The sequence below is a fragment of the Amblyraja radiata genome, chromosome 7, assembly GCF_010909765.2.
Source record: "Amblyraja radiata isolate CabotCenter1 chromosome 7, sAmbRad1.1.pri, whole genome shotgun sequence".
NCBI classification, from domain to species: Eukaryota; Metazoa; Chordata; class Chondrichthyes; order Rajiformes; family Rajidae; genus Amblyraja; species Amblyraja radiata.
Window position 1 is genome coordinate 60,179,959 of NC_045962.1, and position 26,920 is coordinate 60,206,878.

Here is a 26,920-nt window from a genome sequence, read left to right on the forward strand (position 1 = left end):
GGTCCTTGGATGGAGTCGAGAGGGGAGATAAAGGGACAGGTGTTGCATCTCCTGCCGTTGTAGAGGAAAGTACCAGGAGAGGGGGTGTTTGGGTGGGAAGGTTCGAGTTGACCAAGGAGTTTCGGAGGGAACGGTCTCTGCGGAAAGTAGAAAGAGGTGGAGATGGGAAGATGTGGCCAGTAGTGGGATCCCGTTGGAGGTGGCGAAAATGTTGGAGGATTATATGTTGTTTACGATGACTAATGAAGTGGAAGGTGAGGACAAGGGGGACCCTGTCCTTGTGACGAATGGGGGGAAGGGGGAGTAAGAGCTGAGCTGCGGGATATCGAGGAGACCCTAGTGAGAGCCTCATCTATAATGGAAGAGGGGAACCCCCCCATTCTTTGTTCACCGAGATTGATCCCTGGGATGGCGGGACTGACATATGAGGAAAGATTGAAAAGATTCGGCTTGTATTCACTGGAGTTTAGAAGGATGAGGGGGCATCTTATAGAGACATATACAATTATAAAAGGACTGAACATGCTAGATGCATTAAAAATGTTCCCAATGTTGGGCGAGTCCAAAACCAGGGGCCACAGTCTTAGATAAAGGGGAGGCCATTTAAGACTGAGGTGAGAAAAAACTTTTTCATCCAGAGAGTTGTGAATTTGTGGAATTCCCTGCCATTGTGGAGGCCAAATCACTGGATGGATTTAAGAGAGAGTTAGATAGAGCTCAAGGGGCTAGTGGAATCAAGAGATATGGGGAGAAGGCAGACACGGGTTATTGATTGGGGACGATCAGCCATGATCACAATGATTGGCGGTGCTGGCTCGAAGGGCCAAATGGCCTCCTCCTGCACCTATTTTCTATGAATGTCCTCATTCTTTAGGAAACGGGGGTTCCCCTCTTCCATTATAGATGAGGCTCTCACTAGGGTCTCCTCGATATCCCACAACTCCACTCTTACTCCCCCTTCCCCCCATTAGAAAATTGTGGCATGTCCTTTGTTCAGTAAGTATGGCAATGTTGAGAATTTCACACTTTTTGGTTAAATGGGAAATTAAAATCAGAAATGCTATGACTACATCAAATAGTTTTTAAGGCCGAGCCCACAGATAAACGTGAAAACATGTTACCAATATATGAATACCTGATGAATCCTGTTTTAGTTCAAAAGTGCATACAATTTAAAAAAATGATCTTAATTCTTTATAATGGATTTTGAAATCATTAATTAGGGGTACTGATGAAAATATTTCGTATTTTTGTAAGCTATCTGTTAAAAGTCAGAAAAAAGTTTTTAAAAGTGTCAAAGGAAAACAAAAGTGCTGCCCTGGCAATCTAAACCACAGTTAGGATCTACATACATGAGTGCTGGTGTGCTAAATACACCAGCACAAACGCTAGAGAGACCAATTTGATTAAACTGCTACATTCAATATATAGGTTGTAAACTTCAACAATTCTATTTTCCCTTTGGCAAATATTAATTCCTCATTTTTCTCTGCACCACATACGGAACTTCTCACTATCAGCAAGAAATGTGGGGATAAAGGCAGCATACATTACTCAGTGACTTGTCAACAAGCTAAAAGTCAACTCAAGCTGGTAGAAGCATTACCTTTAAAGGGCTTTCTCACTGTGCGACCTGAAGCAAGACTTAACAAGATTTAAAATCGTGGGAACCTTCTGCGATAGCAGTACGGCATTCGTGGACCACCGAGGACCTCCGTGGCGCTAACGGCAGGTAGTCGTGTGACTTGGTAAGGTCGGGAGAAAATTCAAACATTTTTGAATTTCTCCAAGAGTGACTTGAGCAGCATTGCAACATTGTATGAACGCAGATGCCAGTGCGATATTCGTGTGATATCCGTAATGACACTTGCGGGTACCGTGGGAACTCCTGCGAACGGTAAACCCGGAAGCTTGACAGAAGGGACATAAGGTGAGTAAAAAAGGTGGCCTCAATATCGCCAATGGACCATGTGTCCATCGAGGACGTCCCACCTAATTGTCATTGTTTGATAATCTTTTTCACAGTAAAAAGACTTGCAGAGATGCCTCTCAGAAAAGCGCAAAGAAAGGGGTCAAAGAAAGTCAGAAAGTTTTTAGCCATGCAGGTAAATGAGGAGGAAACTCAGCAAGAGAGACAGGTGGAGAGGCAAGAGGAGATGCCAGAGATACCACTGCCTGTGGGCTCCTTGGAGCAGGGAGAGGGTGATCAAGGTGGATTTGAGATTGCCTCCCCAGTAGCTGTTGCCTCCACAATATCCTCAGCAGACGATAACATAAAGGTTAGATGGCAGAAGGTAAGGCCATATAACTTCAACAGGGAACAAGAGGGGGAACTGGTGGAGTGGTACCAATGCAATGAGATTCTCTATGACAAATCCAGAGAGGATTATAGAAATAGGGAGAGAAAGCGCAACCTGCTGGAGACGAATGCTGCTGAGTATCCCCGGTGCTCATGTGAGTAACTATAACAATATATTAGTTTATGTACAGGAGAACAATTTAATGTTATCCATGATTTAAAAACATACAATGCTACAGATGTAAAAGTGCTGTTTTTGCAGTCACCTTTAATTTATCTTATAAGTCTGTCTGTTCCCTGCAGCTGCAATGTAAAAGTAGTGGCGGACAGCTTTTACACCCTCTTCGTTTGAAGTAGGAATCATGTCTCTAAGAGCCATAAATAAATTATGCATGAGGGCAGGCAATTTTCACTCTAATTCTTGTCTTCAAAAAGGCCATCTGTATTTACCAACTTGTGCTCTGTTATCCAAGAAGAACAATAAATAGCACATTAAATGCGGAGGGCATGCTCTTAAACAGGCCTCTCTTTACTGACCAAAACTTTAATTTAACGGAATAGATCCAATGCTTGAAGTTCCATTTAATTCCAGCACTCTACTTTAATGCAGATGACCAACTTTTGCAATGGTTCGCTAACCAGAGGACCATGTACGGGAAAATCACCGCACTTGGGACCAGATCAGGGTCAGCTGGAAACAGACAGACAGAGAGGAATAGGTGGCGCAATGGGCTAAGTGTCCGGCTGGCAACCGGAAGGTAGCCAGTTCGAATCCCGCTTGGAGTGCATACTGTCGTTGTGTCCTTGGGCAAGACACTTCACCCACCTTTGCCTGTGTGTGAATGTGTGTGAATGTGTGTGAGTGATTGGTGGTGGTCGGAGGGGCCGTAGGCGCAGATTGGCAGCCACGCTTCCGTCAGTCTGCCCCAGGGCAGCTGTGGCTACAGAAGTAGCTTACCACCACCGAGTGTGACTGAGGAGTGAATGAATAATGCGATGTAAAGCGCCTTGAGTATTAGAAAGGCGCTATATAAATCCCATCCATCATTATTATTATTATTATAGAGGAGAGGTGGCGTTTCCTATCAGGGCATATTGTGCGTTCAGTGACCAGGACTAGCGCACCCAAGGTAATTTTATTACAACACATTTTTGAGGTCTTGAGGCTCTGGACACCATGTGTAAATGACTTCATGTAATTCCTACAGGAAAAACACATAATTGAACAGGCGTTGGATGATCCTCTGGAAGGGACTTCCACACCGAGCCCATCCACCAGCCAACAGCACCGCAGTAGGCACAGTGCTAGCATCGACCTCACCACACCCAGAGATGCTTAAGAAGGGACAGATGTAGACAGCATTACTAGTGTGAGTATATAAACTTGATGCTTATTGGACAATGCACCCACCATTTTGCTGATTTTTATATTTGCGCTCTGAATTTTCAGCTCCATAAAACTATTCGAGACTGCGAAAGATTGTTGCAGGAAGGACGTGTGACACCAATGGGCTTCACGCACAGGGCATTCGACTTCTGTCGCTCAATGATGGTAGATGAAATAAGTGATGGTGAATGGGATTTTTCATGGAATATGATAAATGGTGCGATGACTTATAGAAATAACAAGGTATAGATCTATTCTTAAAATTATTCCCTTCATTCAGCGTCTCTGCTCACATCATAAAGCAACATAGTTTAAATGTGTGGTGTTGTCTGTGCAGTTAATGGAAGCACGTGCACCTGAGGCGCAGCGTCCACTGGTTCCTCAGCCTCGCCCGCCTCACTTCTATGACCAGGTATTACATCCGCATATGGACAACAACTTATTCATGAGTTGTGTTAATGAGATTCAAGCGAAGAACTCTGATCTTCAAAGGGTACTTTAATGAAAGGTCCCACAATTGTAAGGTCCGTGAGAAATTTTTCACATGTACCTCTTAATTTCCTTCTAGAGACACTCAACATCACCTCTGATGTTTGCAGAGCTGCAGCCTGCTCGAAATACACCTTTGCCTGTTGTTTACGGAGAGGTCCGTGCAAAAAGTCCTTTTCAAGAAAGTGCAGCAGGTTGCGCTGACGTCAACTACCCCAGTTAACCCTCGGAAGCTGAGAATATTTTTTGTGGTGTTTCAAATAACAGTTTGAGTTTTCGTTTATTTTATTTGTTGGCCACTCACCATTTGGTGTTACATCTGTAGTCCTTTGTAAATGTCTGTATGTTAATTTATGTGTCCTTTACTCTTGTGCATCTTTTTTTGTTGTTGGTGGCTACACATTTTATTATATCCTGAAGTGTAATAAAGCTTTTACCTCAGCATTTTGATTGTCATTGCCATTGCTTGTTTAAAATAAACTTATCTTTTACTATCAGCTTGATGTCTGCAAATCGCCATTAATACATCACTACAAGATGAATGTCTCTAATGTTATAATCCCTCTCATGCTGAAACACAAAATACCTTAATGGAGGTGATATTCTCACATTTTGACTCATTAACATTTTTGAGTTTGCAGGACACTGAAATGTTCAGCTTTTTAAACGTGTTCTTCACCTCTTGGTAGAAAATAAAATAAGACAATCAGCACGGTAAATGTGATACAAAGTCTTTATTCCTATTTGAAAATATAAGAAGACGAATTCTGTCACATATTGAGAGGCGATGCAATCACACAATACATTTGTCTGTAAAAGGGCCTCGCAAACACGAAATACAACAAATGAGGCACGCCAGATTATTTAAAACACATTATATCCATCAACCTCCTGCTACAAGCGTTAACTCAGGCATTTAAAGGGACAATGCAATGTTCTAAACGGCACGGTTTTGCGGACGAACATCTTATAGGAAGCACTTTTCAGAGGACAACACTAGGAAGTCAGCTTATAACATGCAGTAGTGTTCCCGTGGTCGGCTACCCATCAATATAGCTGTCCTGCCACGGCACACTCCCCAATTGTGAATTGTAGTAAGCGCAGAGATGGTCTCTTTGCTCTTTCACACAGGATGTGCCCGAGTTACCTTTCAAACGCTGCAGTGAGACCATTTTCCAACTTGTTCGCACCAATTCTCCAAGCACCTAGTGTTACATTCCTCTGTGTCACTGTCCACTATGTCACCGTCCTGGATGGATGTTGCTGATCCAGCAGCTGCACCTCTCATTCGGATCAGGTTGTGCAGAACACATGCTGCATATACTATACTCTCCACATTCTTGGGCCTCTGCTCCATTGTCTTGAGCAAGCATCTAAATCTGTTTGCCAAGATGCCAAAATAATTTTCTACTACCCTCCTGGCCCTTGACAGCCTGTAATTGAAGATCCTCCGTTCCCTAGTTAGATTCCTCTGTGGATATGGTTTCATAATCCAGGGCCGTAGTGCAAAGGCTTCATCAGCAACCATCGCATATGGGATGTCCGGGCTGTCTTCTCCTGACTGAGGTTCTGGATCAGGCATGCCTGCTGTTCCACCTTCCATTTTATTTCCAAGCCAGGTTTCTTTCCAAATACAGCCATCACCAACACTTCCAGGTGTGCGCACATCCACATACAGGAAGTTGTAGTTATAATCAACCACCGCCATGAGTACAATTGATGGAATTTCTTGTATTTGAAATAATTTGAGCCACCTCCGGGTGGTTTACGGATTGCCACATGCTTGCCATCCAAAGCCCCACATGTGTGAGCAAAGTTCCACCTGTTTTCAAACCCCAGTGCAACTCTCTTCCACGCATCTGGTGTACTGGGGCATTCCATCACTTCAGCTGAATAAAATTGGATGATCGCCTCACAGGTTTCTCTGACAATACCACAGATGCTGTTGGTGGCGACAAGAAAGTTGTAAGATAGACTTTTATAAGAATCGCCTGAGGCCAAGTAGCGGAGGGTGATTGCTATGCGCAACCCTGGTTCCAGTGCCTTTCTCATTACAGTGTCAGTCTTCTTCAGCAGAGGTCCCAAATTATTCTTTAACTCATTAAAGAGCTCGGGTGAAATTCTGACAAAGTTTTTGAATGCACTTTTATCCTCTTCGCACAGCACATTAAGCAGTTGCTCATATTGTCCTAATTGAGGTCTCCGTTGAAACATGGGCTTAACCCAGTGAGACTTCCTCTTAATTATCTTTTTAATTAATCTCACCCTTCTGCCTTCACGCAAGCGTTTTCGATGCACATGTTGCGCTAATGCATACAGCGCGTCAATGAAAATAACAACCAGCCTGTACTCGAACCAACTTTGTATAGGCATGTCTGCAAATGAGCCAATTCTACGAACGGAGGATATTTATATAGTGTGTGAAAAAAAGTGACATCATTTGTGCCACGTGATTAACTACACTACAGTCCACGATGTTCATTCACGATTAACGGGAAAGATCGGGAGACGGACAAGTCACTCGCACAAATGACAGAATTGCCGAGTACCGTGGGAACTCTTTATCTACCCCCCCTTATATCGTGCGGAACTCGTGCTGGACCACGACCACTTCACTCGGGTGACATCTTGCTTCAGGTCGCACCATGAGAACTGGCCATAACTCCCCACAGGTATGCACTAAATCTTGATACATTTCTGCATGCTGCACACTGAATAATGCAATGAATGAAATAATGTAACCTAAAACAAAAGCAATGTGCACTGAAAATTGACAGCATAATTCAATGAGGATCACATGCATCCCATCGGTCAGCCTCCTACAGTCCCATGATGGATATGAATTCTAAAAAAGCCAGAGGCTGCTTTCCAGCAGAAGACAGAACAGTTTAATGGAGTACTACTATTCGATTGGGATAAGGCAATAGATGGTTGATTACATATGAAATAAGATTGTCCCTTCATTTTGCTGATCAGATTTACTGGTCCTGGTCGAGGTAAAGGATCATAAACTCATGCCAACTTCCCAGTTTATTTGCCAAATGTGACAAGACTTAAATTTCCTTCAAATTGAACACTCCAGACACAAAGGCACCTTACATTCTAGTTATATTACCATGAATGAGAAATTCCACGTAAATAAATGAATCAAGTATTACATTCAAACAAATTTCAGGTGCAAATATGAACCCAAAATGAATTAGCATCCAGATAGAGAATATAGAACAGTACAGCACAATTTCTGTGCCAAACATGATGCCAAGACCAACTATGAATGCCTGCACTTAATTCATATTCCTCTATTCCCTTTATTCCCTCCATTCCATGCCTACCCGAAAGTCTCTTAAATGCCACCATCATATCTGACTCAACTACCACCCCTGTGCATTCCAAGAACTCGCCATCCTCTGTGTAAAATAACTTGTTCCCTCTTATCTTAAAGCTATGCCCTTTAAGTATTTCATTTCTCCATCCAGGGGAAAAGGTTGTGACTGTCTACCCTATCTCTGCTCACTGCATTCCCTTAATAGAATCTAAACCAGGGAAAATAATTGCAATTTTACGAATATATCAATTATAAAGTCAACATGAAATTAATTCAGCAACACCAAGGCATGACCTCTGCTATCACTAGAGACAGGTATATACCATAACTTTAGATAGTTACACAAAGGCACACAAAATATGTTTGGACGCACAGAGCAAATATAGTGGTGTCATATTTATGAAAATGCAGAAAGCAAGCATGCAAGTGAAACAAGTATTGAAAAAGGTAAATTGAATTGGAGAGGAGAAGGAGAGGATGGGAGAAGGAAGGAGTACAAAGTTGGTATAATTGTGTTGGGAATTGGTGAGACCACATCTGGTGAAATTTGTACAAATGTGGTCTCCTTATTTAATTAAAAGTATACTCATGAAGCATTACCTTTGCTACTCTCCCCAGTAATGCTGTCTGGTCTACTATTTTCACTATTTTGTTTTTATTTTAGATTTCTAGCATCTGCTATTTTTTCCGGTTATTTTGCTAAGTAGAAGGGGTTGCCTTATGTGGAAAGATTGAGTAGTTTGTTTCTTAACCCATTAAGACAATGAGAGATGGTCTCACTGAAATATAGGTTCTGAGGGAATGTAACAGGATAGCAGCTGAGAGAATGTTTCCTTTCATGGGGGAATCTAAAATTAGGAGGGAGATGATCTCAAGCTAGAGTTACCTACCTAGGACTGAAATTAGTAGAAATGTCTGAATATTATTAATATTTGGAATTTTCTAGATCAGAGATCTATAGCTGTTCAGTGCTTAAACACAATAACAGCTACTGTAAATCATCTTTGGCAGGGCGAGCAATACTGTATCATCACGCCAACCTTTTTTCCAATCTATTTTTACAGCTCACCTCCAACAAGCTTCCTGGTGGAGTGAAGCTACAAGATATAGTGGAACTCTGGAATTAAAGTTACCCCAGCTCTGTCATCAGACTGCAGTCGACAGACTTTGCGCTCAGAGGTGCATAGATGCCAAGCTCCAAGTTATCATCAACTTGTGTGCTCGTTGTGCAAGAATGAATCTTACACTGAACATCCACAACCAAAGTCATGGACGACAAACCAAGCACAGCAAACTAGAGACCGGCCTTTCAAAGCCGTTTTGAAAAACGTAATGTCCTCTCTGATTTGTGGCAATTCCAAGACTGTGACTAATCAAATTGCACATCGAGTATGACATTCGGAACCATGAGTATCTTCATCAAAAGCATGAAGAAGTCCAGTAAAAATTGCAAAAGGGATGCAGCTCCTCCCGCAGTGTCCATCCACCTGCCACATCAAGCACTACCAGCCCCATCTATGCTGCATTCTGCGGGTTCTACATTGGCCTCAAAAATCACTTTGGAACCCACAATGCTGAGGTGGAAGCGGAGTCCTTAGTTTCTGATATTCAGGGCTGACATGGAAATCAAAGGAGGAGGATGGGGATGAGGCCAACATTCCTATCAGCTATGATCTTATTGAATTGCGTTACAGATTTGAGGCATGCTGCGGTCTATTCCAGCTCCCATTTCTTATGCAAGATAATTTCCTATTCAATGAGATGGACAAACAAGTCACGGTTCATTGAGTCCTGATGCAGGATCTCGACCCAAAATGTCGGCAAGTCCTTTCCCCTCACAGATGTTCCTCAACCTGCTAAGTTCCTCCAGCAGGTAGACACAAAATGCTGAGGAAACTCAGCGGGTGAGGCAGCACCTATGGAGAGAAGGAATGGGTGACGTTTTGGGTCAAGACCCTTCTTCAAACTTTATCCAGCATTTGCAGTTCTTTCTCACACAAGTTCCTCCAGCAGTTTGATTTTTGCTACAGATCCCGGCATCTTGTGTCCACAAACAAGTCAACACCAGAAATAACTCTGCCCTTTCAGGAGACTAACAAAAATCATCAAAAATAAAATGGTTCAATCAATATAGTGGGAGATGTTGGGTTTAAAAGGGAATTAGTTCAGATTTGATCTTCATTTCTTCACAGACATTAAGTATTTCAACAACAAAAAAAGAGAATTCAAAATGTATTTCATATAGTGCAGTAGGTGCATTAATCACCACGAGATACTGACAAATGTTTTTGATCATTCTTACCTGGCAAACTGCTTCTGCAGAGTCTGCATCTGAGATGTACTGATTTGAGATTCCAGTGTAACTTCACAAAGTCGCTTTTCAGTCTGAAGCCTTAAACATCTCTCTTCCTCCAATTCATGCATCAGCTTCTCACACTGGAAAACAAAATGGGTTTTACATAAGAATGTGTCAAAAAATATTTTGTGCATGAAAGATAAGAATTTTAAAAACAGAAGGATCATCATCTATGAATATTATCATTATATTTTTTGTGATCCTGTGATTACAAATCATAAAGTAGCTCTTATTAATAAATCTTTAATTTAGTCATGTGTTAAGCAGACTCATAAAAGTTACCAACGGGAAAGTTACATAATAACTGAGATCATGTTCTTCAGTGACTTTATAAATAGCAAACATTATATACATGAAGAAGAAAGCAAGCTTTGCACAAGTAACAACACGCAACAAAAAGCTTTTCACTATACCTCGGTATACATGACAATAAACTAAACTAAACTAAACTAAAAAGCATCCTCTCGATGTGTATCACAGCTTGGATTGGCAACTGCTCCTCTCAGCACCACAAGAAACTGCAGAAAGTTGTGGATGCAGCCCACACCATCACAGACCAGCTTCCCCCCACCATCAACTCCACCTACACTTCACGCTGCCTTGGAAAAGCAGCGAACATAATCATGGACCATTTTCAGCCCCAGTCATTCACTCTTGTGCTCTCTCCAGGAGTGTAGAGGAAACAAAAGCTTGACAGCACATACCACCAGTTTCACAAATGGTTTATTTCCTGCCATTATAAGATGACTAAACTGTCCTCCCATAATCTAGGGTGTAGTGTTCATCTTCCATTCTAATCATTGCAGATGTTGAACTTTTTCTCCATAACCAATGCTGCAATGGTGTAACACTATAGTCTACACTCTCGCATTTTCCTCTTTGCACTGTGTATGTGTATGACTCGACTGTGCTCATGTATAGTAGGAATTGACCTTATCACAGCATTCAGTTAAATGCTATCTAAAGAGATGAATCTCAGAGGTGAGATGAGCAGGACTGCCCCTAATATCAAGGCAGCATTTGACCAAGTATGGCGTCAGGGGGCTCTGTGAAACAGAAGTCATACCCACATAAAGTAAAGTGATTGCATTTTGAAGGTGAATTATCTCAGGCCCACATCACTGAAGGATGTCCTCCAGGCAATATCCATAGTTAAAAAATCTTCAGCTTCTTCACCAATGACATTCCTTCCATTGTTCATTGGAGATTTTAAAATGTTCAATTCCATTTGGATCTCTTCAAAAGATGAAGCTCTCTACATCTGTTCCTGCTAAACCTTAGCAATATTCAGGCAAGGACCTGATAAATAGTAAATAACGTGCAAAAAACACAGGTGCCAAGCAACATCCAACTCTGAGAACAAAGGATCTTCAATTGTCTGCTGGCATTCAAATGGTTTTATAAGCAGCAAAAAAATGACAATGAACATTCTTGTGTTCACTGATGATCAGATCACTGTACTGACCACATAAATATTGTGTCTACAATGCAGATCAAAGGCTAAGCATGCTGCAGTAACTTGGGCACAGGATGCATTTTAGCATCTCCGCCATTACTAGACATGTCAGGAACATTATTCACTTTTCTGAAAGTGTACAGCTCCAAGAAAGCTCAAGACATTCTACATCAACCAGGACAAAGCAGCCTGCTTGATTGGTATCCTATCAAATAGCCCACCTTTAAACTCTTCACCACTGGCCCACACTGCCTGCAATGTGTAGAACACACAAAAAGTACCCACATGCCTAATCTCCACAGCATCTCTCAATCCTGCGACCTTTTCCCACCAAGAAGGACAAGGTCAGCGGCACATGGATACACAACCATCTACTAACTCTCTGTGAAGTTGCATGCTATCCCTGAGTTGCTGCAGAGTCAAAATTCTGCAATTCCCTCCTCATCAACACTCTGGGAACATGCATAGGAAGGAAATGCAGATGCTGGTTTAAACCAAAGAGGGAGACAAAAAGCTGGAGTAACTCAGCAGGATAGGCAGCATCTCTGGAGAGGAGGAATGGGTGGCATTTCGGGTTGAGATTACGAAATTACTCAGACTGAAATTTATTTGAAATTATTCAGACTGAACTGTCTTTGCGGAGGGCGCAAAGGGGCAGGGATGGGAAGATGTGCCCATGCTGAAAAAAATGCCTCATCTACACTAATTCCACCTACCCTTGTTGGCCCATATCCCATTAAACCTTTCCTATCCATGTGGAGTGCCCTCCATAATGTTTGGGACAAAGACCCATCATTTATTTATTTGCCTCCGTACTCCACAATTTGAGATTTGTAATAGAAAAAAAATCAGTTGTGGTCAAAGTGCGCATTGTCAGATTTTATTAAAGGCCATTTTTATACATTTTGGTTTCACAATGTAGAATTTACAGCTGTGTTTATACATGGTCCCCCCATTTCAGGGCACCATAATGTTTGGGACACATGGGTTCACAGGCATTTGTAATTGCTCAGGTGTGTTTAATTGCCACCTTAATGCAGGTATAAGAGAGCTCTCAGCATCTAGTCTTTCCTCCAGTCTTTCCATCGCCTTGGGAAACTGTTATTGCTGTTTATCAACATGAGGACCAAAGTTGTGCCAATGAAAGTCAAATGTCATGAGACTGAGAAACAATAATAAAACTGTTAGAGACATGAGCTAAACCAGGCTTACCAAAATCAACTGTTTGGAACATCATTAAGATGAAAGAGAGCATTGGTGAGCTTACTAATCGCAAAGGGACTGGCAGGCCAAGGAAGACCTCTACAGCTGATGACAGAAGAATTATCTCTATAATAAAGAAAAAACCCCAAACACCTGTCAGACAGATCAGAAACACTCTTCAGGTGCCAGGTGTGGATTTGTCAATGACCACTGTCCGCAGAAGACTTCATGAACTGAAATACAGAGGCTACACTGCAAGATGCAAACCACTGGTTAGCTGCAAAAATAGGATGGCCAGGTCACAGTTTGCCAAGAAGTACTTAAAAGAGCAACCACAGTTCTGGAAAAAGGTCTTGTGGACAGATGAGACGAAGATTACCTCATATCAGATTGATGGGAAGAGCAAAGTATGGAGGAGAGAAGGAACTGCCCAAGATCCAAAGCATACCACCTAATCCGTGAAACACAGTGGTGGGGGTGTTATGGCCTGGGCATGTATGGCTGCTCAAGGTACTGGCTCACATCTTCATTGATGATACAACTACTGATGGTAGTAGCATAATGAATTCTGAAGGGTATAGACACATCCTATCTGCTCACGTTCAAACAAATGCCTCAAAACTCATTGGCCTCAGAGATAGAATCCAGGCCAACAACCAACATCTCACCAATTCTCCAAGTAAGCGAGGACAGGATTTTGAACTACTGGCTCACTTTACTTTTTTAAAGAAATAATAGTTAGGAAAAGAAAAAAGGATGAACAGTTTGAAATGTGATGCCAAAGAGCAACAACATTCAATTTACCTTTCAATGGACCCCCAACAATCTCGGCTGAAGAGGTTTACAAATGCAAATTCTGATTTAGCACTGGATTATGAATTCCTCCTTGCCACATTTAGATACCAATGAATGAATCATGCATTATATACAGGTGATGTTACATTCTGGCACATCTCCATGTGCAGCATCCCACCTGCCCTCATCTTGCCCCTAGCTGTGTTCACCAGTCGCACAAACCCAATCATGTGTTATATGTCACGGGTTTAGGAGGAGGAATTCCTATTACATATCAAGTGGGTGGGTAACAATGACAAGTGCGAAGAAGTCTTAATCCTAGAGGGCTCACACACCCAAATTGGATAATGTTTCACTTTAACGAAAAAATGAATATTACCAGGCAACCCAGTTTACATTTGATTCCTTGATAAATACAAAGAAGTTTATTTTAAAATATTGTATAAATATAATCTAAATGGCAGTCTCTGCTTCCAGAATTACTTAAATTGCCGGTTAAGCCCTGGCCCCAGGCTTACCAGTTGTCAAAACCTCCAAAATACTTTGAATGATTGTGAATGCCTGACATTCGTATATCAAAAAAAATCAAATATTAAAATATAACTGTGTTCTTAATGTGATAAAGATTTTACTTTTAAAGGCAAAAGTGCAAAACATTAGAACATTGCAAAACAATACATGTAACACTTAAGTATATTTAATTTAACTCAATTGATACAAGCATAGATAAATTATCTGAAAAGTTCCTATCTGTCTTGGAGCAGGTTGTTCACCTTTCAAATAAATGGAAATGCTCCAGGTCTAACTTAAAAATTCATTTCATCCAATATTGGAGCATTGCAACTGCCTGAAACTTAAAAATCTGCAGATAAATAAAGCATGGACCTGTTGGACTTAAAGCCAGACAGGACATTAATTCTTTTTTTGAACAGATCCTCGTCACAGAATTTTGAATTCATTACACTTTCCTTTCTGCTATTCTTGAACATTTACTTTTTACAATAAAATCTCCTAAATGTTAGTTTTCAAATAAAATCTCAAATAAAAAAAATATACAAAGCAGTGCCTAACAATTGGGAGCTATGGTACAGGCACGTACCGTCAGGGTAGACAATGTAGGCACTGCCTACCTTGACTAAAATTATAAAATGGTAATTATTAAATATAAATAGTAAAGGCACGGGAGAATTATGCCTATCTAAGAGCGATCTCTTAGGTGGGCATAATTCCCCGTGCCTTTCATCCGCAGTACATGTAACACACAAAGTTCTGTGCAGCCCATGTGCCGTTGATGCTGCTTCAAGCCATCAATGACAAGGGGAGCTGAAGGCAGCTGAAATTCTGCCTTTGCAATATTGCGCATGCGCAGCGCAAGTTTCGTGGCGGGTTTTTCAAATATGGATTGCCATTATCTTAAGAGTATTTTAGTAAACAAAGAGAGAAGAATGGAGTTCGTGTACAAATAATATGGTAAGTAAATTTCATGGTGCTATATGTTTTTAAATACCGTATTTCCCGGCAATGAAGACATTATTTTTTACTCAAATAAAGGCACGAAGACAGCGGAACCGGCCGCCACCTCGGCTCCTTCTACCAGCCCCCACTCACCTCTGGCAGTGCTCTCCGTCTGAAAACCTTTCTCCTGCTGCTCGCCGGCCTCACTCATGTCAGCCGCTTCCCACAAATCCTTAAATTCCGACAGCGCGATCAAGGGTCCAATTGAGGTTACTCGACTGTCGGAATTTAAGGATTTGCGGGAAGCGGCTGACATGAGTAAAGCCGGCGAGCGGCAGGTGAGAGATGTTCAGACGGAGATCACTGCCAGAGGTGAACCGTCAGAAGGCGCTGAAGTCCCAACGCCGCTCGCAGCCACCCGAGCTACTTCCCGTCCCGGCCCCCATGCGGTGGCTCCATGCCCGGAGTGCCGCGGCAGCGGTGAGTGAGTGAATTACTAACATGATCCCCGACCCCCTCCTTCTCAATGCTCCTGCCCTCCTCACAACTTTACCCCTGGCCAGACTCCTCACACGCTGTGAAAGGAACTCTCCCCCCAATTGGTCCCTTGAACTAGTATTGTCATTCAATAAGATCACAACTGATTCAACTTGTCCCAGTGTGCTTCCGTTTTTCCCACCATCTCTCCACCTGCCATCACCCTCCACCCCACACCCATTCAGTTATTCAGAATGAAGGAGATTTGGAAGCCTTGGGCAAATAGCTTTCTTTATTTTTATTTTTTGAGCGTGAGAAATTCTATGTTCCACCAGCCTTCTTTCAAAATTTAGCAACTCAAAATGGGGATGTGTCTTCATTGCCGGAAAATACGGTACTTTATTAAGAGATTTGGCTATTGAAGACTTTATAAAAGTCGACTGACTGCTTACGGAGAGATCAATCTGCGCAAGCGCGGCTTAAGATTTTTTTAAAGCAGACTGACTGCCTACTCTGCATAATTACTCACGCCCTACAGAGGTGTCAAAAATATTTCCAGGATTATCCTAGTGTAACAGGCAATCAGATACCTGCTATGGTATCACATGCCCATATTGTATATACTGGCTTAATTACGAGGACAATACATTTTTTTCCTTAAAAATATTCTTTGCAGTCAAAGAAAGCCGTGATATTATATGGGAATCACTATATTGCCAAACAATAATCATTTTGTTCCTTATTATTTTTTAGTTCAAGTTCATGGATAATTTTTTCAAAGTTCATAAGGAATCGATTATCATAAGTGTGTCAACTCTAGGTGAATCATATCATTGACACAAAGAAAATGGCACTGCACAGCATGAAATTAATAGAAATTTAAGCAATAGGAATTGAAAATATATTTGTATTGCAATAACATTATAATTAAAAGTTGGAATAATTCAATAATAGTTTAAAAGCATTAAATAGTTTAATGTTCACATCATCAAATGTTTCCCCAGTTAATTTATCTTCTATTATTTTCCCTTGGAGATAAATATGCTGCTGTAATTTGCTTTAATATTATTGCAATATTGTTTAATATGAGAAGATTGCTATCGCTACAGAAAAACAGAATATTGGTGTGGAAAGAAAAGTTCTCAACAGAGAAAAAAAATATTTGACGAAGTATTTAAATGTCCCTGCAGAATTTCTTCTCGTGTCCATAATATTCACATCTGCCTCCCTCCTTTCTGTCCAACTCTCCCATCACATTTCCAATATAATTCTTCTAGTCATCTGATTGCCTGTTACACTAGGATAATCCTGGAAATATTTTTGACACCTCTGTAGTTCTATGCACTAGATGCTAGTGACTGTGGAGCAGCACAAGTCCCAAAACTATTCTGCCAATCAATGGCTTTTGACCCTTTAAGGCAAATAATCAGGTGAGAACATTGGTTAAAAATTAACTTTTTACTCACTTTCCAACTTCATAAGCACACACCTGCCTGTTTCCAGCGTAATACTTTTAAATGTGTTCTTTGCCCTTCACTTTACAGTTTTAAACAAGTAATTTTCTTCTCCAGTTCCAGCGAGAATTTGCAACGTTTAATTCTGCACCATGAATATTCCTCTCAGAGACTCATGAATCTCAATGGTTTTTGATTGTATTTAGATTCTGAACCTGTTTTGGCCCATTTTCACTGCACCTACAAACGCTGCAGCAAAGAGACTTTGTTCCTCCATTATAGCTCCAGAGAAGACTTGCATATCCAGGTCAATCTGATCACAACTTTGCAGAAGTCTGAGGCCTGCTGTATTTAGCCCTCCTCCCGTGCACAAATCCTATTTATAACTGGTCATTCTCCTTCCGGCAGGATTGAAACTCAAACCTGCTTTTTACTGGTCCTGTTCGCCTGCATATCTTATTCAGAACATTTGTTGACTTCTAAGCCAACGCTTCGCATTAGCATACCTCCTCATCTTATGTTTAGGATGGAACTGCACATGCTGGTTTAAACTGAAGATAGACACAAAAAAAAGGAGTAACTCAGTGGGACAGGCAGTATCTCTAGAGATGATCTCTATATCTCTACATTATTGTCTATATCTCTCATTTCCCTTTCCCGTGACTTTGAGTCTGAAGAAGGGTCTCGACCCGAAACATCACCCATTCCTTCTCTCCAGAGATGCCCCCTGACCTCACTTCCTTTTTTCTTTCTCTTCTTTCCCTTTCTAACCTATTCTTCACATATTGGCAGTTTTCACAACCTCAAGTTCTAATCCTTTCTTTCCTCCTCCTTTGCTATTATACATTTCCGTCCATCGGTCATTCCCTTCCTCATTCATTGCAAGCTTTTGTTTTCCTTCTTCATATCCACAACACTCCTCTTGCTCTGTACCACAAATATTACATTGAACTTTGAAATTAAAACAATGAATCTCTCTTTAAATTCTAGTGACTGCCCTCAATTTGATATGATTTCATTTCTTTTTGATACCTTCACCTTAACATCAACAATATTGGGACTATGGTATATGTATGAATAAGTCATGTCAGTGTAGAATATAAGAGCATCGTCACCTGTGGATATATATTGACGGTAAATCAGAATAAAATACATACCCATTTCTAGCTCCAAAAGTCCAAGGTATTATTATGATTACAACATCGCCATTACCAATATAGTCCAAAACTCTGCCTGACATTACGTTGCAATTGGTGATAAGGATATTAAGTTTTAACACAAATCAACAACAACGGGAAAAGCTTATCCCATTGTTGCCCATGATGCATTGAAAAGGATTGTTCCTACATCACACTTGTCAAGGGACTGGTAGACAGGACCGCCATTGCCACAGAGGGTGGGCGGGGGAGAGGGGTGAGAGAGAGGTGGAGACGGTAGACAAGTTACTGTGAGGAGGGGAGAGGGGAGTTTGTGAGTGAGGTGAGAGTGGGCGCATTGCAGGAAGGGGCATCGTCGCTCCGGTTGAGTGACAGGAGCGGCGACCAATCTGCATGGCGCTGACTGACCAATCTGCGCATACGTGGTTTTTACGATTTTTAAACCTTAATAACTTTTGTATTATACCACCGATTGGAACAAAACATGTTGTACTTGCAGCACAGGAGAATGGCGGGTAAGGTGGCGAAAAAACGTAGCTCTATTGGGTACCGTTTTTGCGCAAATGTAAAAACAACGCAAACCGGAAGAGCACAAAATCTGAGACAGACAGACAGACAGACAGACAGACAGACAGACAGACAGACAGACAGACAGACAGACAGACAGACAGACAGGGGTGGATCTCATCATATTCAAGATAAACTTTAAGCATTTTAGGACAGATGCAATGCATAGTATCCAATGATTATCAGTCAACATCAATGGCAAGCATTGGTTTGAGAAACTGGAATTAACTATTCAATGGCTACACAGTTGCACCAAAGTCATGGTTTCAGACACAGTTTTCCAAATACATTGGCACTTAAAGATTCCTGTACATGTAACACCGGATCTTCAGAATAAAATGAGGTACCTTCAGAAAGGAGCCAAGGAGAAATGTATTTATCAAGAGGGTGGTGGATCTGTGGAATTCATTGCCACAGACAGCTGCCACAGTCCAAATCCTTGTGTATTTGATGTCAAAGGTTACAGGGAGAAGGCAGGAAAATGGGGTTGAGAAGGAAAGATAGATCAGCCAATGGTGGAGCAGACTCGATGGCCTAATTCTGCTACTATGTCTTATGAACTTATACAAGGCACATAGAGTCAGAGAGTCATGGAATTGCACAGCCCTTAGGCCCATTTTGTTCATGCCGACCAAGTTGACATACTAGACCAGTCCCATTTGCCTGCATTGGATTCACAGCTCTCTAAACCGTTCCTATCCATATATTTGCCCAAATATCTTTTAAACATCGTAATTGTTCGCTGTCTATGTTCTAGAATTAATTGCATCATTATCTTCTTCTGGCAGCTCATTCCAGATACAAACAACTCTCTGCTTGAAAATGTTGCCCCTGAGGTCCCTTATAAATTCCCCCCCTCTCACCTTAAGCGACACTCTCTTGTTTTAAAATCCTCTTTCTTTGGCGGACAGTGAGCATTCACTTTAATCATGATCTTGTACATCTTACAATGGTGACTCCTCAGCCTTTTACGCTCCTGAAGAAAGTCCCTGCCTATTCAACCTCTCCCTATAACTCAGTGGTTCCCAACCTGGGGCCATATGGCCCCAAAGGGCCCATGGCAAATTTCAGGGGGGCCACAGAAAAGATTTGGGATTTAGGGGGCCACAGGTTCAATGAAGGGGGCCATAGAACTACCACCCTGTTGCCTCCTAAATTTCAGTTCTAATAAATTTAAATCTATGTAGTTGAAATATTTTTCATGTTTGTGGAATAGAATAAAAGAGAATATATGTGCAATTAATAGACACTGATATTTTTATGGAAGGTATTATAATATTGAAGTACTTTTTTTCAGCTAATAATGTCAGGGGGGGCCACAGAAAAATTAAAAGATCCCAAGGGGGCCATGAGCTAAAAAAGGTTGGGAACCACTGCAAAATAAATTGGATAGGTATATGGATGGGAAAGGAATGGAGGGTTATGGTCTGAGTGCAGGTAGATGGGACTAGGGGAAAATAATTGTTCGGCACGGACTTGTAGGGCCGAGATGGCCTGTTTCCGTGCTGTAATTGTTATATGGTTATATGGTTATATGGTTATAACTCATGCCCGCAAGCCTAGGTAACATTCTGATGAATCTCTTATGCATGCTTTCCAACTTAATGACATCCATCTTATAGGTGGGCAACAAGAACTGCACATAATACTTTGTGAAGTCTCACCAATGCCTTGCACAACTGCATTGTGATGTGCAACTATTGTACAATTAAGGCAAGTGTGCCAAATGCTTCTTTCCCCACATCATCCACTTGACTCGTCACCTTTATTTAAGTGAAACAAGTATGTTTCATTGTCACGTGTCTGTGGAACAATTAAATTCTTACTTCCTGAGGCTTAACTGACCATTAACACAACACACAGATAAACACAATAGACAAACCGGCGCGGCCTTGTCGGCTTCGGAAGCCGCGGTCTCCGGTAAGGAAGCGGCCGTTCCAGGCGGCCCAGCCGCTGAGAGGACTCTTCCGACACCGGGGCAACAGCACCCGGCGAGAACGGCCAGGAACATCGGGCCTCCGTAGAGGCAATAGCGGAGGCCTCAATTGGCCTGACTTTGGGAGAACTGGGGATGGGGACTGGACATTGTGCCTCCCCACAGTGGTAACCATTGTGGGGGGATGATTTTTGTGTGTAAGTGATTATTTTAGTTTGTGTCCAAGATGGCTGTCGGAAGGGAGAATGTACGCTAGCGTGGTTTAGCTGCCGCTGCTCTCTCTTCACATTGTGTTTTTTGTTTTTGGATCGAATTCTGTCTTTAATTTGTGTATTGGTGATGTCTTTATTATTTATTTTACTCCGATTATATGTTTTTTACTCTTGTTAAATTCTGTAAGGTGTCCTTGAGACTTTTGAAAGGCGCCCATAAATAAAATTTATTATTATTATTATAATAATCAATAATGTTATAGATTAATAACAGTAATACTAGGTAACCACAATAATGCAAAAAACAAGTGGTGCAACCAAAGACTTTCTGCAACTTAACAGACCTATAACAGACAATAACATACAGATATAATAATCAATAATACAGTAATTTATACTAGGTAACCACCATAGTGTAAAATCTGAAGTCCGTAGTGTATAGTTCATAGAGGTTAGTGTTGTATAGTGTTCAAGAGCCTGATAGTTCCTGGGAAGAAGCCACCTGTACATTCTTCCCAAGGTAGCAGTGAAATGAAAGCATTGACAGGATGGTGTGGGTCTTTGATGGGGCCCTACTGTAAATCCTACCCTGGTTTGACATACCCAAGTGCAACATCTCACACGTTTCAACATCAATTTGCCATTCCATGTCCCACCATCCCAACTGATTGAGATCTCTTGTAAACTTAGATATGCTTCCCCACAGCCTGCTTTGCCACCAATTTTGGTGTCATCTGAAAACTTACGAACAGTGCGAACTACATTCACATTCAAATCGTTAATTTGTATGTAGGACCCCTGCGTTCCATAACATTAATCCAGTATGGTGACTGGCCAGCCTAAAAGCAGTCTTTTTTTGTGGCTGAGAGGTCCTATTTTTAGGGTAAATCATTGTAAATGCAGTCTTCCTTTCAAGTAACACTAAGTCTTGCACTTCTCTCCACTCTCCTCTTGGGGTTGATCAACCAGGATTCAGCCTTCTCCTCTTCTTGTCTTATGGGCCTGTCCCACTTAAGCGCCTTTTTAGGCGACTGCGGGTGACTATGCAGTCGCCACATGGTCGCCACATGTTCGCGGGTGGTTGCCGGGGAGTCGCCTTCATGGTCATAAGGAATTCCCGCATTCTGGGAACTAGTCACGGCCTCATTATGGTCACGGCAAATTTTTCAACATGTTGAAAAATTAGCGGCGACGAGAATGAAGCCGCCATGGGGAGTAGCGAGAATTCTCGTGCTATAGGTGGGTCGCCAGGAGTTCCTAGTGGGTTGCCAGGAGGTCGAAGGTTCTCGTAGGTTCTTGTGCTGACCGGTGAATTTCATTAGCTCATTGGGGGAAAAAAAACGTAAACAGTAGTTTTCAGAACCTATGATAACCGACCAATAATGTTAAATGTCTGCCGGGCTTCACAGCCGTGTGTCTCAGGTTTCTTAAAAGTTGTCTGGCTTCTTAAAAGTTGACTCCACTCCTTCTCCCCCCTCTTTTAAAGGACTTACCGTACACTGTGCTAGCCGTCTTAATTTCAGCGCCAACCTTCTTGTTTATCGCTGTGTGTGTCTGTATCACCTTGACTTTGCACAATGTGAATTTCCCTCAGACAGCGCTTCCCCCGCTTGCCCTGTCCCCCACCTCCAGTGTGAGTGTGAGTGTGAGTGTGAGTGTGAGTGTGTGTGTGTGTGTGTGTGTGTGTGTGTGTGTGTGTGTGTGTGTGTGTGTGTGTGTGTGTGTGTGTGTGTGTGTGTGTGTGTGTGTGTGGGTGTGTGTGTGTGTGTGTCTGTGTGTTCCACTCTGACAGTCGCCGTTCCAGTTGCCTGTTTTTCGCCTAAGTGGGACAGGCCCATTATACCTCTGGCAGCTGTGTGATGCAATATTTAACATGCTCCTGGATTATATTCCAGATAATCAAATGTAAATCCCATAATACCAATTGGATTGCTTTACCTCGTGGGAAAACTGTTCAACAGAATTATACATTTTCCATTGTGTTACAAAATTTAGGGAATACAAATTTTCCAGCATCCCAGTGCCTCTTCACTGTTTGAACTAAGGAAACTGAAACTCATTTTAAAAGGGTTTAGGTTCTCGAAATACTGTACATTTATTTCTACACGAAAGGTGTCCTGCTCTGTTAATGTAAGCGCAGTTAACTACTCACAGGTCTGCTATCCTGGTCATTTTGGACGAAGGTGATGAGAAGCAACTTCACAAAGAGATTTGTAAACTTTTAGAATTTATTATTTTATATAGCTGTAGATGCTCTGCACATGCCAACCTGGTACTTACTTTAGATATGGATTGGGAGCAGCACAGTGGCACAGCGGTAGATTTGCTGCCTTACAGCGCCAGAGTCTCAGTTTTGATCCTGACTATAGGTGTTTTCTTTATGGAGGTTGTATGTTCTCCCCGTGACGGCGGAGGTTTTCCCCGAGTGCTCCGATATCCTCCCAGACCTCAAAGACGTACAGGTTTGTAGGATAAATGGCTTCGGAAAAATTGTAAATTGTTCCTAGTGTGTAGGATAGTGGTCGTGTATGGGGATCATTGGTTGAAGCGAACACAGTGGGCCAAAGGCCCTGTTTCCGTGCATTTATTTAAACTAAACTAAAATTAAGTGAATCAGATGATATATGGACTGGATCGGAATAAAAATCACAACATTCAATCAGTCATGATCTTACTGAGCAACAGAGGAGGTACAAGCAATCTGCTTTAATTTCTGTTCTTATGTTTTTTTTTTAATATTTGCACATAGTGGCATGTAAATTGAAAGGAATCATAGAATAATACAGCACACTATCATATCTATATACCAGTTTATCCATGTAAATGGGTTTTTCAACAAATTTCCATTCACTTTGTAAGTGGCTCCAATACAAAAATCACTGTCTAAAAAATAATATTTCTTAGTTTATTGTCCTTTATAAGCTGAATAAAATTAATTCATACAGACCTTGTAAGGACCATAGTTTGATATATCGCTTAGGTGCATTTTATTCTTATGTAATCCTTATCACATTGAAGCATATTGACTTAAGTTTGACTTTTCCTATAATGTGTGGCACTGGCATACCAAGTAAAGCAACTGATAACATTGAACATGATTTATCTGCTCAGTCAATACACGAATCCCTTGTGAATAGATCAATCAGCCCCTGAACTAAATGGGTTTTTATTTTTATTATTTACAAAGTCTTTTATCTTCAAATCACAGTCTGTTATTCTATGTTTTTGAAACATTATCATCTCAGGGCAGTATGATGTTCTATTATTTATACAGGTTGAATAGTGACTAATTTTTCAGAAATATTTTTGCTTTATGTAATGGAGTGACAATGAGCATAACAAGACTGAAGTGTTACATAAAATGATCAACAACTCTAGAAATGCTATTATTTCCAAAGCCAGAACTCAGTACAACAAGTAAAATGGCTTCAAAGGTTCAAAGGTTGATTTATTGTCACATACACCTAGATGTAGTGAAATTCTTTTTTGCCAATGCAGCACATAAAAAATAAGAATACAAACATAACAATAATAAATAGCTTTAACATAAAAACATCCCCCCACAATGGTTCCCATTATGGGGGAAGGCACAAAGTCCAGTCCCATCCCCAATGTCCACCCATAGTCGGGCCTATTGAGGCCTCCACAGTTGCCTCTACGGAGGCCCGATGTTCCAGGCCGTCCTCGCCGGGTGATGATGTTCCGGCGTCGGGAGAGTCCTCTCAGCGGCATGGGAACCCTGGAACGGCCGCCTCCCTACTCGAGACCGTGGCTTCCGGAGCCGACAAGGCCGCCCCGAATGGAGCTCAACTGGCGATCTCGTCGAGAGATCCCAGGCTCCCGATGTAAAGTTCAGCGCCGCCGCCCGCAGCTCCGCGATGTTTTTAACGCCGGTCCCAGCTCACCGGAGTTCCAGCGCGGCGACCCAGGCAAGGCACCGCCCGCCCCGCAATGGCGCTCCAGCGCTGCACCGCCGTCCTCACACCCGCAGCTCCGCCGCCGCCGATGCCGGTGCCGCCGCCGCCGATGCCAGTGCCGCCGATGCCGAGGCTCCGGGCGGTCCCCTCGCTCCTCGGACCCGCAGCTCCACAGCCGCCGCCGATGCCGCCGCCGCCGATGCCGATGCCGAGGCGGTCCCCTCAGGAAATGCCGCTCCAGGCCCACTGGTAGGCCGCGAGGACGGGTCGAAAGGGCAGCCCGGAGAAAAGCTGCATCTCCGACCAGGTAGGGACCCTGAAAATTAGTTTCCCCCTTCCCCTCCCCCACATAAAAAAGCTAGAACTCCTTAAAAACAAAACACTAAACTAACTAAAAATAAGAAAAAAGAAATGAAAAACAGACAGCTGCAGGCTAGGCAGCCATACCCCCTACAGGTCGGCGCCTCTTTTCTTCTTTTGTTTAAAAACGAGATTATTATTGAGTTAGAAATGACAAAATCTGGTTCGACCATGACCAATTGCCCTTCCAGTGACAGCAACTAAAATTTATTTTAAGTAAAGAAAAGGGATTGCAGTTCTCAAAAAACCATATGCCTCTTTGACTTGTTGGAGAGTGAGGACGGGTTGATGGCAGTGGGATTTTTAACTCCATCCGAAAGTTGCAGAACAAATAATTGGGAATTAACTGGATCATTGACATGGAGCTTCATTAATCAGGGCCCTCACTTAACTGTTTTTCCCTGTTGCCAGCCAGGCAACCTTGACAGCTTTTTAGGTTGCCAAATGACAGTTTAGGTGGTCATTTAAGACGGTTTGCAAGACTGTGCTCGGACGAAGTGCATAGTTACCAGTCGGAATTATGCTCAATGAAGCATTCACATATTATGATCAAGAAGGAACTGCAGATGCTGGAAAATCGAAGGTAGACAAAAGTGCTGGAGAAACTCAGCGGGTGCAGCAGCATCTATGGAGCGAAGGAAATAGGCAACGTTTCAGGCCTAAACCCATCAGTCTGAAGAAGGGTTTTGGCCCGAAACATTGCTGATTTCCTTCGCTCCATAGATGCTGCCGCATCCGCTGAGTTCCTCCAGCACTTTTGTTTACATTCACATATTATTTCTGCTTCAAATAACTCACAAACTAAACATATTCACCAATCAAGACATGATATATACCACAATGACATGCAGCAAAATTAAAATACAATATCTCAACTCTTTTTACACATTGCAATTAATGCAATTTCTATTAGTTCTTTCCACTTCCAAACAAAAATGTGGTTGGATTATTCAGCATATGATCAACCTGTGTCAATAAATCCGGGACCATGGTAACTTATATGCTTAACCATGTACATTACAGATTGATGCAAGCATGTTTTCTGTGAAGGACCGAAAATTACCATGACATGGCCATAGCATGGGTCGTTATTGCTATTGACACAGAAACACTTTGGCTTCCCACATAATTTATCCATAACAAAATATACAGGTTGCAAGGAAATTTCTAAAGGCATTTTATGATAATAGCTGTTAAAACCAACTATACCCATCTGACAGGATAAACATTACACTAACTGACAAGAGATGGCCAAAGCACATAACTGCAACAAATGTTCTTTTGGTAATATGTTTAAAGGTGTCAAACCAAATAATAACATTGGGAATTAAAACACATTTGATTGGCGGATTTGCAAGCCGCGACAGTTATCAGGGCGATAGCGGCCGCTGCTTGCAAATCCGCCAACGGCGCTTTCAAAACAACCCCTCTCGCATGCTGAGGCCAGGAGGAGGGAGAGGGAGGCCTCCTTCCGCTGGGCGGGGTGCGAGAGGAGGCGGCGGTGGAGCCGCTATCGCGGCCGCTGCTGCCGCTATGCGGGGCCCGTCATTCGCTCCGACCCTTCGTCACCCTGCACCTAATATCTTTGCCCCGCAATACAGCCGCCGCCGACATGAAACGTCACGTTCCTTTTCTCCAGAGATGCTGCCTGACCCGCGGAGTTACTCCAGTGTGTGTTTTGTGTTTATCGGTATAAACCAGTATCTGCGTGCCAAGCTGGGCAAAATGAGTCGGCGTTTAGGTTGCCCGGCGGCACTTTGGGTGGTCAATGGCTCCCGGGCAACCGCTAATTTCGAGCCCTGTTAATGTTCCGCTAGTCAACTGCCTACCAAAATGAATATCCAGATCAGTATGAATAAAATTAAGGTGGTGTTACTCAGGACCATCAACAGAGAAGTGATACTGAGGGTGATAGAGTATGTGTGGTGATGAACCTAGGGCAATGAGCCCACGGTATTTTATTGATCCTGACGATATAATCACACTTTTACCTACATACAAATGACACCTCAAACCAAATGGACAAGACCTTTGCTCTGGTTTTACTCATCAGATTAATTTTATTCCATCTCCAG

At 42.2% G+C, this 26,920-nt stretch overlaps 1 protein-coding gene across 6 annotated transcripts in view; it reads right to left on the bottom strand.

Moving 5' to 3' along the window:
* nckap5 (NCK associated protein 5) overlaps positions 1-26,920 on the bottom strand; it is a 486,547-nt gene that overhangs the window by 357,832 nt on the left and 101,795 nt on the right. For 5 of the 6 annotated variants that reach the window (XM_033024638.1, XM_033024643.1, XM_033024642.1 and 2 more), the window contains exon 3: positions 9,803-9,936. In XM_033024638.1, coding sequence (XP_032880529.1) covers positions 9,803-9,936 — 134 coding nt within the window. Of the gene's footprint in view, positions 1-9,802; positions 9,937-26,920 lie in introns of those variants that run through there. The other variant, XM_033024644.1, reaches the window with a different exon arrangement.